We start from the raw sequence: 14,996 nt of genomic DNA on the forward strand, positions 1-14,996 counted from the left end.
TTGGCTTGGTTGGCACTTACCAATGAGATTTCCGACTTGCCTTTGTGCACGTTGATGATGAACGATTTTCCATCCTTGACGAGCCGATATTGGTTGGCTCTTGATGCAGGAGCATTCAACCCAAGGAAAATCATTGTAAATTAGTAGACATAGGGGGGTCATGTATTTTAAGGAATTTGGATTCCTAAGTGATGAATTAATGTAATATTTAGGCTTTGGAGTGCATATAATAGGAATTAATTAGATAATGTGAGATATCTTGTAAATGCTCTCGAATAAAGGAGAACATGAGTGGTTAGTAATGACAAAAGAGTTAGAAGTCAATTATAACTCTTAAAGCAGTTCATGATTTGAGAAACTAAAGAGAGTTCTTAGGAATTAAATGAAATTAGAAGTGAACATAGAGGATAGAGGACATTTAGGAGTCAGTTCAGTAGATCTAGGATTTAAACCAAAATTAGTTCAAAGAACATTTCTGGTATAAATGTAAGCCTACGAGCAGAGTGAAAGGGGGGAGGCCACTGATAGTTGAAGATCAAGCCTATGAGAGACACAGAGGCTCGAATGTAATCATTTGTTTATATTTATGTATATAGAGGTTTATTCCTAGCTGTGTAAATGTGTAAAATGAGTATTTTATGGATGAATTACATATGAATTCGTAGGTACTGTAACAAGGTTGCAGGTAGAATTCTACAGAACACGCAAAGGAGAGAATGATTTAGAGGAATCATCACGGGTCTTTGAATCCAACTGAGGAAACAGAGTGAAGCGTTGGAGAGGTAGCGAAGTGAGAATTCACTGAGGAGTTAAGCTCAAAGAAGTTGAATCGCAAAAGTGGAAGAATGAAACCCTTTAAAGAAACCTAAACCACAGAGGAAACGCTAAAGAAACAGTGAAAACCATAAAGAAAAGGACTAAGGAAGAAGTGAGTCGTCGAAGCATAAGAACCATTGGATCTCGAAGATCGATGACATAGGCGACAAGGAACGAAACCCATCGATCTCATAGATCGACGGTCTTCGAATGCTGAAGGGGCAAGAAGGATAATCGACGAAGAGCAGTGCTCAAAGGCAGAGAAGTGGATTTCGGGCCGAAGGAAAGTCGTAAGCGGTTTTTACCGTTTGGCTCCAATTCCACTAATCAGAGGACACGTAGCAGTGGAGGGATGAGGGGAAACCGCTTTATCGGGCGGTTAACCCCCGTGCCTGTTGTCTATCCAAATCCATGGTAGATCGTTGGATCTACTAAGTGTAGATCAACGATGGAGGACTGTCGGGCAACTTTGCATCGGGAAAGGATATCGACCGTTGGATCGAGAAACAATCAACAGTCGCGATCTAATCGCAATCACATTAGACAGAGGTCAAAGGTTGGTGGACTGTGAAATGCCAATGCACCGATAGCGATAAAGCGTTAATCGGCGATCGGAGGTGGTCAGAGATCGACAGAGTTATAGTGGCAGTGTTTAATAATTGAGATCTAGAATATGTTTAATTCCTGCAAACAGCCACAGAATTCCTACAAATATACACGGGGGAGCAAGGATGGATGGTAGATGGCAAATGGTGGTTGTGGGTTGGAAGAATAATGTGGACTATATGCGACTATTTGGTTGCAGCGACAACAGTAGGGTACGCAATGATGGTCGTTCTGCAAGTGTTGCATGAGGTTTGCAGTCATCGCATGCCGATTGTTTTTTTTGGGTTTAGACTTTGACTTACTCATCTTTTTTAAATTTTTTTTTATTTTTTTATTTTTTTAAATTGTTTTTTTCTATTTTTTATATATATAATATCTTTTTCCTATAATATTATTTTCCTTATATACATATACATAGATATATATGTAGAAAAATTTAATGACCAAAGCCTTAATAGAAAAATAGATAATCTTTGTTGGAAAAACTAAGAGTGGGGGTGAACCGGTATTTCTTTCAATTGTTATTTTATACTAGTTAAGGTTTTTATCACAAAACAAATCCTCTTTTACAACAAATCAGCCTCCAACCCTGAACAGATCCAAGCTCCTACTTGGTCAAAATGAGGACTCCAAAGCTCTCAACAACTTCAAAGCTCCATCTTGGTCAAAAATAAGGACTCAATCCTTTCAACAACTCCAAGCTCCAACTTGGTCAAACTTTTAACAACAACTTTACCAAAGATACTTATTTCAAAAATTCTCCAAAATTGTCTTCAATAATGCTTCAACTAGGCTACTCCAAAGAATATCTTCAACAGGCTTCAACAAGTGTCTCAAGTTTGCTTCCGATGTTGCACAAAAACTCTTCAATGGTTACTCCAATGATGGCTTCAAGTTGTTCACAACATGTCCTCTACAAGCTTCTCCAACAAGACTTCAAAAAGTGTCTCCAACAATGCTTTAAAAATGCCTCAAAGATGCTCCAACTATAGTTTCCAAGATTGTCTTCAAATTCAACGCAAGGACTAATCTGAAACTTTGTTATAGCTTCAACAAGATTCACAAAAATATGCTCCAACCAGGTTTCCAAACAACCGCAATGCCTGCCTTCGAAATCTACTTCAACAAGGTGTCAAGATCTGCTTTCAAAAACAGTCCCAAAGTGAGACCAAGGTCTGCTATCAAGGAAGCCCAAGGTTTGTTCCAGAAAAAGGTCTAAGTTCTATTCCCAACAAGGCTTAAGTTCTGTTGTTCCACAGAGTCGAGGCCTGCTACTCCCACAGCGTTGAGTCCTTCTGCTCCCACAGGGCTGAGACTCTTCTCTTTAAAGTTGAGGTCAAATGCTTCGCAAGCCCAAAAAATATGTCACAGATCTGAGGTTTGTTTGGCCTCAGACCCGAGCCACATATCTGAGATAATAGGCCAAATATGTCTGCTCCAAGGACTGAAATGTATGCTCAAACAAAGGTTTGTAGTGATCAACAAGGAAAAATAAATAACTCCAAAAAGGGTGTTGAGATATGCTTCCAAAGAGGGGCCGAATGTGATTCAAGAAGGCTGAAATTTGCTCCCCAAGAGGAGTCGAAGTCTGTTCCCAAACGAATCCAAAAACCACAGAAAGATATCACCAAATACCCAAAAGAAAACTCATTGATACCTCTTTTTGCCTTATTGAACTGCTCCTTAGTTCACGAGTTGTGAACCTTTTATATCTTACCTCAAATCAAATGTCTTATTTTTATGATTGACCAAGTGGGATGGATGAAATAGAGAGCCACAACTTGTATTTATATGAATTGAACCTTACATGAAGTGACACATCTCTTGGCAATAAGGCTGACTTGAGGTCATGTAGGCTCATGTAAGCCGACTTGAAGAATATGGGTTCCCAATTTGAAAATTTCATATCTCATCAATGATAAGGAGTTAGAAGCCGAGTAAGTGCTCGTTGGACAGGGCTTGAAATCCTATACAAGCTTATGCCGTGATCTTTTCAAGATGGTGTCTCCTTTGACATCAATAACAACAATTCTTCCAATAATATCCAAACACTTTATGTGGCTAAAAGGCCTTATCAAATGACAAAGAATTGATACCTAAAAGTCGGATCAGACTCTCTGTGCAACGGTTGAGTGGCCAGAGGGTCAAATAGCTCTAATACCACTATTACGAACAAAGTTTCTATATGCAGTGGAATATTCAGAATATTTGGAATATGTAATTATCCATTATAAGACCAGCAGGATATTTATATAAAGAATGTTAAATGTACAAGAGATATGAGATGTTGTGGTGACAAATTAGGGCCCTGCTTATATACTAGACAACATGCCCATTTACGATTAGTCAAGTCCTTTGGGAAAAGTCTCTTTAATAATTAATTATTTAATTAATCATTTTTATGATTATTATTATTTATATTCTTTATATTATTTTTATTATTTTTATATATTATATTCATAACATATAAACAGATGAATATACATAATACTCAGTACTTGTGTTCTATAAATGCAATGTGCATCATCTTCCGGATTCTTTTAAGAAACCAAAAAATTTAAATTCCGCTACACACAAACAATAAGAATTCTGATTTTGACTAACACAGTAAATTTAAATTCATTGACATGATCTTAACACCAGCTACATAACGAGAAACTCCGTTCATACCTTTTCCCCGGCACTTATGTTTGCCCTCCCTTCTGCCTCTCTAGCAGAGAGAGCTCCAACGCCAATTGATGGTAGGACTGTGCATAAATTGTAAGACAGGTGAAGAGTTAGAAGACACAATTCCACTCCCAAAATATAAGGTGTGATTGATAACAAGAAGACTAACCTAGCAGAGCTACCAGTTTATTCTAGATGAAAAGATCTGTATCCATGGTTAAAAAAAAAAAAATTACATCTTAATGAGGGCTGGAGGGACAGAAATTATGTTGAAATTTACATCCTTGGAAAAGCCTAAAGGTTTCAAAATAGATCAGATTGAAGGGAAGGGAATCCAATTGTAAATCAAAGCAATTATTCTCCATTTAACAAGGAAGCAAGCAAATCAAAGAATGCAAACAATTTACCAAACAAAATAACAAACACAGATTCTTTTTCTTATCGCCTTGTGACAGAATACTAACATCAAATACACAATGCATGATAGAAATAGTGTGTCCTCATCAAGCATCTTCATGTTCTCTTTGGAGCAAGGTATGTAGAGCCATGGCATCTTTTAAGTTTTATACTGATTTTTAGACATCTACAAATCTGTCCACATAGTACCAAGGAGATTTGAGCATTCCCGGGAGATTATCACTGTGGTGATCACCATCTATGAGAGGGTTGTTTCATAGAATCATACATCAATAAAACATACAGGTGGCATCCAAAGCACTTTCAAAGTAAATCGGAGGTGTTTTCTCTTACCCACGGCCATTTGATTACACATTGATAAGCTAGAGGTATAGACTCCACGGGCATTCATTGTGACAGTGAATGTGTACCATTCAAAGTTGCTACTACCATTATTCTTTCTGCTGATCACATTAAAATGATAGCAACAACATTAGCAGGTCTCCAGTGGTAGCTTAACACTCCAGTCCATTTCGGGATAACTTTGGTCACAAAACACAAATCATTACTTTCAAGTGTCAAAGAAGGAATCCAAGACAATGGCTTACAATTATCAAAGAGGTATTGTTTTCATGATAGCTTCCTATACTACCTATGTATTTTCTACACTGGGCCTTCCTTTTAAATGCACCCCACTTCAAAGATGAAATAAATTGAGGGCCCTGCTGCCTCTGACATACCAGAAAGGCAGTGCTGCCACTTCAAGATCCATGCATCAGGAAAACCTTTGCATTGATGGTGTCATGTGTCCATGATGGTTTCGGGAATTAGATTGTGGTACTCCAACTAGTCATGTACTTATGGCGATACTCATGTTATGCAACAACATTCAACGCAAGAAAAGTGCTTCACAATTTGTGATCTTGGCTTAGTTTGGCCCAGCCTGTACTACATCCTTAATCAATTTAGTAGTCATGGTCCATGAACTCCATTCCAAGACGAACAGATAAGTGGGAAGAGGCATATCCTTAGGTAGCCCTTCATTCCTCCATTACAAGACCCAGACAAGGATTACGTACAAATGGCATACAGTGTACACAAGTGGCTAGATTTCCTTCAAATCATCCATTTGGAAAGTAGAAATACCCACCTACTACATTCAACAATGCTTAGAACCTGTCAAAGTGAGGCATAAATGGGCATATTCATGATGAAATCTGATAAGCCGACTTGAGAACCATTAAACTGGACCTCACTAACCCATGACACTGAAACTCAACAATTTCTTTATTACTAATCTCCAACAGAGAAAAATGGGCCTGTCACACCACATAATATAAGAGCTTCCACATCATAATTTTCATCACATTGATGGAGATTTGACGCTGGTTCCTTGGAGCTTTTGCATCGACCTGGGGGGAATTCATCCTCATGGAGAGTCTTCTCTTCATAGTATTATATCATTTGATGGAGATCTTTGGTTGGGGGAGTCTAGCTTCTCCTTGTTGGATGATGATAGTCTCACGTGTGCTTGCCTTGTTAATCATCGCTTGGTTGCACTTTTGATGTATGTGTAACATGCTATCTATTATGGTAGTTTGGTATATAATCTTATCGTGGGCATGGATAACGGTTCCAGCCCCCCAAGGGATTAGTTGATGATGGTTAGGAGATATATGTTTCAAAATGGTTGAAGCCTCCTAGTGACTTTTGCATGATGATGTGGTATCACTTAGTGAAACTAGGAGGGATGTTCTACATAGTCCTCATATGTTGCATGTGTGTTGAGAGTCACACTTGATGGTGTTGAAAAATGTAACTAGGTTTGGTCTTCATAAATATGAAATGTACTCTTGATTCTTGTATGTTGTAAAAAGAAAGAACAAATTATTATTGTTATCTTTCGTAACATGGGTTTCATGCTCAAGGTCATTTTATTTATAGGTCAAGCAGTTATTGAGTGCTTCTAGGGTTTGTCATAGAGTCAAGAAGTCTATAGAGTCATTGTCATATGAAGAAGACCCCACTGGGCATCTTGTAACATGTTAAAAGAATTATTTTTGTGTCTAAAGTGTAAGAATACCCCTTCAAGACCAAGTCGGCGTAGCAGCTAAGAAGTCAGCCTCATTAGGGCATGTCATCCTCCATGGAAGCCTATATATAGGAGAGAATTCAACCTCCTATGGACATTCACTCACTCATCATGTGGAGAGAATTCACTCACTCATCATCCAAGCAAAGAAGAAGAAGAAAGGCTAGCGAAGGAGGAAAGAAGGAAGAAGGACGAAGCTTTTGGTTGCCTCTCTCTCTCTCTCTCTCGCGTGTGAAGATAAGGCTAGGGTTTTGCAGCTACAAGGTCTAAGTTTCCAAGTTGCAGAATAAGGTCGAAACTGGTTGAAGAAAGGACTATTAGGTCACCTACTAGCCCTAGAAGAAGAAGAAGCTCAAACGAAGGAGCAAGGAAGCCTTGGAAGCCCTAATTTCCCTCACACGTGTGGATGCAGCAACTGTTGCAGGAGTCAAAAATTTCAGACCTGCAGTGGGGACCGAAATTCTGTAGTTGGGGGTCAAAATTGTGCAGCTAGAAGAGATTTGACTGGGTTTGACTTGGATAGAAGAAGTACATCATCAAGAAGGTCTGACTTGGTCTTGGAAGGGTCTTGGTCTTGCTCTAAAGGTCTTGGAATTCGTCATTTGAAGAATCTATAAGAAGAGAAGAGATTTGTGGGTTTTCCTCTCAAGAGGAGAGGTTTTGGCCCTGCCTTGCAGCCTACATCCTGTGTTCTTATGTACTATTGATATTCATGTTTTTGGTAGTTGTTTGATAATAAGAACAACATAATAATAAAAGAAGAAGCTAATAATCAAGAAAAGTAAAAACACATCACTAGCAGTTATCAAGAATAATGATAAATCACCCTAATTGTAGCCCTATTGATTTCTCAACATCGTATCAGAGGTAAGGTGGACTAAGGGCATGATGAAGATCACTACATCCTTCAAGAAGCCATTAAAGTTCTCATATAAGCAGTTCTTAGTAGGAATCAGATGCCCCGTGAAAATTATCTAAAGAAAGGTATGCAACTATGTTCATGCAGAAATCAAATTAATTGCTATAATAGGTACTTTGCTTCTATGTATCACAGCTAAGTGATGTGCCCATTAACACCAGAAGTCTCGATACAGCAGGACCTATAATTGACTTAAAGTGGACTGCCTACAATATTATTCCATAAATAACAAATATCTAACTTTGTCTTAAGAGACTCTTTGTACACAATGGAGAAATATATATTTGCTTTTGACATAATCATTGACATGCATGTTCGAATCTCAGTAATTATAATAAATATTAAAATACAAAATTGGGTGATAAAATCAAAAAGACTAATAAAGTAAACAATAAAAACCAACTACATTTTGGGTCCTCTGTTTGATTGCTTATATAGATCTCTAATCCTTCATATGAACTTTGATGAATGTTTAACATGTCAACTAACCTGACTGGAAAACTAGCAGTTTCCCCCCCGTGGACTTCACCGCTAGGAAGGCTCCCTTAAAATAACAAACACGCAAAACCTTAAAAATCATAAAAGAGCAGAAAGAGAAAGGTACAAAAAACTGACAAGTAACTGCACAAAATGAGAAGAACCCAACCTTGATAGCTGCACCAAATGCTGATTCAGGAATTTTGTTGTTTTGAAACATAGTTGGAATACTTTCAAGAAGTTGTTCTAGATGTGGACGACACTGTATTCAAAGAATTATTTAAAATTGCTTCAAAAACAACAATTACGTAATAATAAGCCCATGGAAATTGAGGTTAACAAACTACATTCAAAATCCTTACATTATAACACTTAACTCGAATGAAATCAAAATCATGGTGAGACTAACCTCATGGAGAGGCACAATGAGCTCTGTCTCGAGAGGGGTGTAAACATCTTGCACATCAGGAACAACGAGCATTGAAGGCTGCAAAAAATATAGGAAGAGTTAATGCAAAGACTAGCAATCTGCAAAACCTGCATTTCATCTTTCCTACAAAAGCACTGTTATATGATATGCATGAAATGGAATGCACCAATATATAATGAGAAGTGTATATTTGCAAATGTGTTGATGTTATAGCATCCAGTAGAAACTTCTGTACAGGTCTAGTGTTGGACATGCCAAAGTCATCCAGAAAAGTACTTTCTATTTTGTAATTCACTTTAATTCAAATTAATTATTAAAGTGAAGAGTCTGTCATTTTCATTAGTAACTTGATTAATGTCTAATAAAATGTAAAGTATTTACATTAATGATTTAGATGTAATCTCCACTGCTGATTGGGATCTCAATCTCCATGAGACATTATGGTTATGAAGACATGACCATCAACTCAATGTTTTAAAAGAAAGTCAAATTGAAAGGAAGAGACATTGAGAGTGTTAAAAAACACAAGTGTAAGAGAAATAAAGAATTTTTACTCAATGTGCACCTCCAAAGGAAAAAAAAAAAAGTTAACAGTGTGACCAGCAAAAGGAGGTTAACCCAGAACTCAGAAATTGGGAAGGCCGTACATAGCAGGTGCATAGGCAACTTCCGGAGGCTATACAACCCAGCAAAAGAGAAGGGTGGCCATACAAATTTCTGAAATAGATTTCAGAAGCAACGGAAGGGTTTTAACTTTTTACAGCCAGTTTTGGCAGGGCTGGACTAACTGTATGGTGCACCAGAACAGACAGTTTTTATTGTTTTCTAATGCGTTATTTTTCCAGTTTGGCAGCCCTTGTAAGCTTTGAGTAATTTTAATGAGAAGCTGATATATGAAGAGCAGCAATTTCTGTGTGTATTTTGAGGATTCGTTTCATGTAGCTTCCACTGATTCAATAGGCTGAACAATTAGCTGAAAAATTCAATTTAAATTAATTTTTCAGTAAGGAAATCACAAGGAATTAATTTACCTAGATTGTTGGAATAGAGATCTTAATAACATGCATATTAATAATTGTTACCCATCATGAAATTTAGCAAGAACTACAAGTTGTTGTATCACTACATGATGTAGCAATCATCAAAAGATATCAAAAGCGAGAATCAAAGATACATATCATAAATGATGGAACCTTATCGAATGAGTAAAAGGAACTTCCCCCATGGGTGTGTGGACTATCAGAAAGCAGTGATTGTATTAAATTTGAGACCCAGATTCAAACCTCCCCAAGTGGGTGAGTACTAGGCAAAGTGCCATTACTCGGTTCTATGCATAAAAATGCCCCTCATAGCATGTCAGCTGAGACAAAGGACAAATGTAAGTTGATATAAGAAGCATTTCCAAAATACAAATTTAATTTGAACAATATAATAAAAAATATAAAATAGTCAAAAGAAAGGTGGAAGGAACTTCCCTACAAGGTGAATTTCAAACAGTGATACTATTAGAAGGAACACATAGAAGAGTTTTAACTAGAAACTCTGAAAATCTCAATAAAATAGTGAGAGGAGAGGGAAAAATACTGAAAAACCAAAACTAGCAGTGGCTGCATTAAAAAGCATGAGTGAATCTCATGGAACAGATCTGCTTTGGGTGAAGTTATAAAATCTTAATATTGAAGGACTGTCAATTGATTTGTGAATTCAATGATACATGGTCATTGCCAAAAACTCATGTATGGGCATTAAAAAAACTGGGGAGCCCAAATAAACAAGTATAAAATGATTTCCATATTATTTTCAAACAAAATAGCTTTGAAGGGACTCCATGGTTCTTGAGCAATAATGACGTCATTATGAAATATTGGCTTCTAGAATTTCAGCACAAAAAGGCAATACCATCTGTCATGTGTGTATTTGAATTATGCAAATACTCACAATAAAGTTACTTTTCAAATGTGATAACTAGAAAATTGGGAAGGCATTGTAAATATTAGATACAAGCTCAAGAAAATAAGTAAGCTACGACATGAAGGAATATGACTATCATTGCAAGAGTTTATGTACTGTTCATACAAATTGACCAAAACTCCAAGAGGCAGTTAATCTAAATTTAAGCATATTATATGGGAAAAACAGTTCAACCAATAGAACTTACACTTCATTTATTGAACATACAATGCAGACAGACATCTAGCAAGATACAGTTCCAAAAATAAAGAGGTGAAGAAGAAACCCAGGGGTCTTGGAAAGGAAACCCATCCAAAACAAAGAATACTCCTAATGTTCCCAGCTAAGTGTTAAGGCAAACATCTTTGAGATCTTAACTTAGCGAGAGGAAAGGGTGGTTACTCTAATATTGTGCCCTAAAAGGGCCCAACATTGCAATTATCTCTTAATGCAACATAGAGATGTTTTCCATGTTAAATTTCTAATACCAGCCAGTTATATTTTCTCATGGCAATTTAATTTATCCCCAGCAATTTATTTACCCAAATAATTATTGAATCACTTAAAAATAAAATCAATAGTATTTTTAACTTTTAAAATAAAATATATGCAGTGGAGATAAACAAGAAAGATCAATCACACATTGAAAAATAAAATCAACCCACAACAATTCTCCATGATTTAAATATCTTGAAAAGATAGGTTATTTGACCCACAGAGATACAAAGAAAAATACAAAACCCTGATCCTATAGCACAACTCCCTAAGAATGAATTTGGCCAAAGGAACTCGGCCTCAAGGAAATTAGCCTATGGATGAAAACGGCCTGGAGAACTCAGCCTAAATACTCAGCCAGCAACTTGACCTGTGCCCTCCTTGTGTGCCACTAATGTGCGCTAGCGAAAACTTGGCCCTACAGCAACTCGGCCTACTCCTAACCCCGATCTCCCTTCTAGAACCATTTTGGATATCAATGGTTGAAATTATTTCTAAGTCACTTAAATAATTAAATTATTTATCCTTAGAAAATGACTCAATAGTCCACAATAATTAATTGACTTTAATTATTGTACTTTTCTTAAGTTAGACTTAGGAAAGAAGACATAAATCACTTACACCACCAAACAATGTTAGGTCCCTATAATACTAGTGTACCCACCTTATTGTTATTTTTAGTGTAACCCCCTATTATTATGGTTGTGACCGTGTATCCCCCATATTGTTATTGTTGTGCCCCATAGAAGCCCACTATTGTTATTGTTGTGCCCTTACATTATTATTGATATGTAGACTTTGATTATATTGTGACCCGTTAGACTCCTATATATACCAAGGAGGTCTTATCATTTGTATAGTCCAAGAATTGTTCATTTATGTAACGTAAAGGAGGTTTCCCCCTCGTAGAGGATAATTTTTAAGTTGTTAATCTATCTTTTCTTCTGTTTTGAGAGTTGGTTGCACAATATTTGGTACTGGTACCAGAGCTTTGGATTATAGGGTTTCACTGCTTCAAACAAGTCATCTTGGCATTTGTGCTATAAATTTTTTTTCTATGAGGCTTCAGAAGCTTAAATTTCGACCACGTGGCGCTAAAATCTTGGTGAACTTGGTGTAAAAGTTTCAAATCTTGGTTCACTATATGTTTTTAGATATGGTTTGAAGAAGTTGGGATTTTTGTAGGCTCAAAAATTCAATCTCAAACAGGTGACCTAGGGAAAATCATCATAACATCCTCTTCAAGCATCACATTTGAATTTTTTAAAAAGTGATTGAAAGTGCACAGACTATAGTTCTCCGCTATCATTTTCAATGTCGAAGGTGAAAACAGTGACACGTGGAATTTCGTACAAGTTCCTTCTCTACTGAACCAGTCTATAATCAAGTCATCGTGGGAGATTGGGCATAACTCTTTCTTAAACAATCCAATCTCGCTCTGACTTGTAGGGTTGGAAAGATGACTCAGAGAGCTACCACAAGACGAAATTTCAGACCTTGGAGATCCAAAATTACAAAGATACAACAGTTTCAATATCAAGCTCCTAACGAGCAAGAAAAAGGTGTGTATTTTTTTCAATTTTGCATAACTTTTGTTTTAAAAATCAGTTTGAAGTGATTCGAAGAGCATATTGAAGCATAGATATCAGTGTTTGGTTCTAAAATGTCTCCCAAATAAAAGAATTCTACACCCATTAAGCCCTCAAAAAGTTCTACTATGCCGCATGAAGAGAAAGAATTGCAACATGATATATCAAAATTACGAGACCAAGAGCAACAAATCTCGCTCTCACAAACAACCAACAAGGATGAACTAAAAGGGGACATGAATGGTTTAAAAGTAGACGTGGAGGCAATGATGAATGTCAAGATGGAAGGGCTGACAAAGTTGCTACAAGAAAGGCTTCCCAGTAGTGACAAGGTAATCCATGAAAATCATGATGGGGACAAAAGGAATCTGAATTATGATTTTAGAGACACCAATGTTGGGTTTAAGTGTTAAAATTGGAAACTAAGGCCAAATTCCACCTTGGGACAACTCATTTGATGGAGATGATGATTGCATTAAATTCCTCTTTTTGAGAGGACCAAAATTGACATAAAGATCATCCAATTTGGACAAGTAGAAGTGCGTTTTTGAATTTATGCCCACACATGTGCAAATTGTTCAAGTCAGCGACATCATCATGTAGGCTCATGAAGCCCAATGGACATGACTCTTCACCCTCAACGACTTGTATAAGTACCACTGCCCTCTCACCTCATTTGGCATCATCATCACACACATTTGTTCTCTCCCATTCTCTCATTGGTTTGTACAACTATTGGGCAGATCTTTTCTCTTTCACACGTGGCAAAAGGACGAATTTTCTGGCCAAATTGCAAGGTCGAATTTCAGGACTGTTGCAGGAGTTTGACCAACATTGACCAAGCACTTTGACTCATCCTTTGACTGTGAATTTTGTGGGAAAATTTTGTTTTGGCAGGCCATGCAATTTGGCATAAAAACCAAGAATTTCTAGGCACTTTGACTACAGGGCTGACAGGAGGGTTGATCGCAGACTTGACCAAGAGTTGACCAAGTTTGACCACATCTTTCAGAACTGTTTTGGGCTAACTTTGACCACCTTATCAGGTCGAGTTTGACTGGGTATGACCGAGCTCCAAAAAAGAAGATTTGTGGTTGTGTTGACCATCTTCGACTTTTTGGTTAGGGTTGAATTTGACTGCAATTGGCTACAGATTTGACAAGTTTATTTTCACTGTGGTTTGGCAAGTCAAATTTTCACTTTTGTACTCTCTCTCTGTTGAACATTTGATATAATAATAAGAAGAATTGATCAAAGGGTTTTCCACACATTGGGGTTTTTCCCTAGCATCCGCCAAATCTAGTGTCCTCTTGTCCTGGCTTGTCTTCTGCATTTTGTTTCATGTTCTATCTATTTTTACTGTCAATGTGATTAATGTGTTTGTTATTGAAAACTAAATTGGAAATTTTCATTGCGCTGCTAAAGTAACATTCAAGTAATTGTGCTAAGCATAAAACATGCCATTGTTAACTAAAATTAAAATGGTATCAGAGCTCAGGTGAAGACAAAGCCCAAGCAAGAGAGAGAAAAGCAATCACTAAGGGAAAGTTGTTAGACAAAATTATTGGACTTGCTTCAATGGCTACTACATCTTACTTCAAATCTGAGGATAAGCTCAAGGACAAATCTGACTATCATGCATGGAAAATGACTTTGGATTTGACTTTAGAAGAATATGATGCCATGGACTATATGCAGGGAAGATTGTAGAGCCTCCTTCAAATGCACCTACTGCTACAAAGGTGAAGTATAAGAAAGGTGAGGTCAAAGCTATAAAAAAAATTATCATAGACTCCATTCAAAAGCATTTGGTTGCCTATATTTCTGATTTGGGAACATCTAAGGAGATGTATGATAAGTTGATTGGGATGTTCAAAGTAAACAATGCAAATCAAATCCTCTTTCTCAAGAACAAGTTGAAGGACATCAAGATGGATAAAGGGGAGTCTATCCAATCCTACTTCATGAGGATCACACAAATCAAGAATGACCTTCTATCCATTGGCGAAGTTATTGCTGACAGGGAGCTTTCTCTCATTACACTTGGAGGTCTTTCAAGAGCATGGGATGTGTTTAACACGACCATTCTCAACAGTGAAAAGGTTCCTAGTTTCGATGAATTATTGGCTAGTTGCACTCAAGAAGAGACGAGGATGATGGAGAGAAACAAGCCCTCAAATGGAAATGAACCTATTGCCTTCTCCGTTCATTCCAATAGGAAGAATAATGTTGGTCCAAAGAGACAAGGTCAAGGGTTCAAGTAGGGATTCAAAGAAGGAAGGAAAGGAAGGTGCTACAATTGTAACAAGTTTGGCCATTATGCTAGAGAATGCCCTCACAATAAGAATTATCCAAGGGATGATGACAACAACAATTTCAAAGACAATGGCAATCAAAGGAACAACATGCTCAACAATGAAGAAAAGAGAAATGCTCCTGCTGCTTGATATGGAAATGGTCGACCTCCCAAAAGGACGAGAAATTCCAGGTATGAGGAAAGTAATGTTGTAGAAAAACAAAAGGAATTTTATCGTATTTCCGCTTTATCTACTGCCTCTC

The 14,996-nt window shown here is 37.1% G+C and overlaps 1 protein-coding gene across 2 annotated transcripts in view; it reads right to left on the reverse strand.

The window, feature by feature from the left end:
• Nucleotides 1–14,996, reverse strand: part of LOC149153837 (protein transport protein SEC24 C-like) — a 179,061-nt gene that overhangs the window by 73,723 nt on the left and 90,342 nt on the right. For both annotated transcript variants that reach the window (XM_089438519.1, XM_089438520.1), the window contains exons 11-14: nt 8,383–8,460; nt 8,143–8,235; nt 7,986–8,040; nt 4,093–4,169 (exon numbers count right to left, since the gene is read on the reverse strand). In XM_089438519.1, the coding sequence (XP_089294645.1) occupies nt 4,093–4,169; nt 7,986–8,040; nt 8,143–8,235; nt 8,383–8,460 (303 nt within the window). The remainder of the gene's footprint in view (nt 1–4,092; nt 4,170–7,985; nt 8,041–8,142; nt 8,236–8,382; nt 8,461–14,996) is intronic.

Source organism: Pinus tabuliformis, chromosome 9 (genome assembly GCF_031772625.1).
Source record: "Pinus tabuliformis cultivar Carrire ecotype Pingquan chromosome 9, CPIR1, whole genome shotgun sequence".
Taxonomy (NCBI): Eukaryota; Viridiplantae; Streptophyta; class Pinopsida; order Pinales; family Pinaceae; genus Pinus; species Pinus tabuliformis.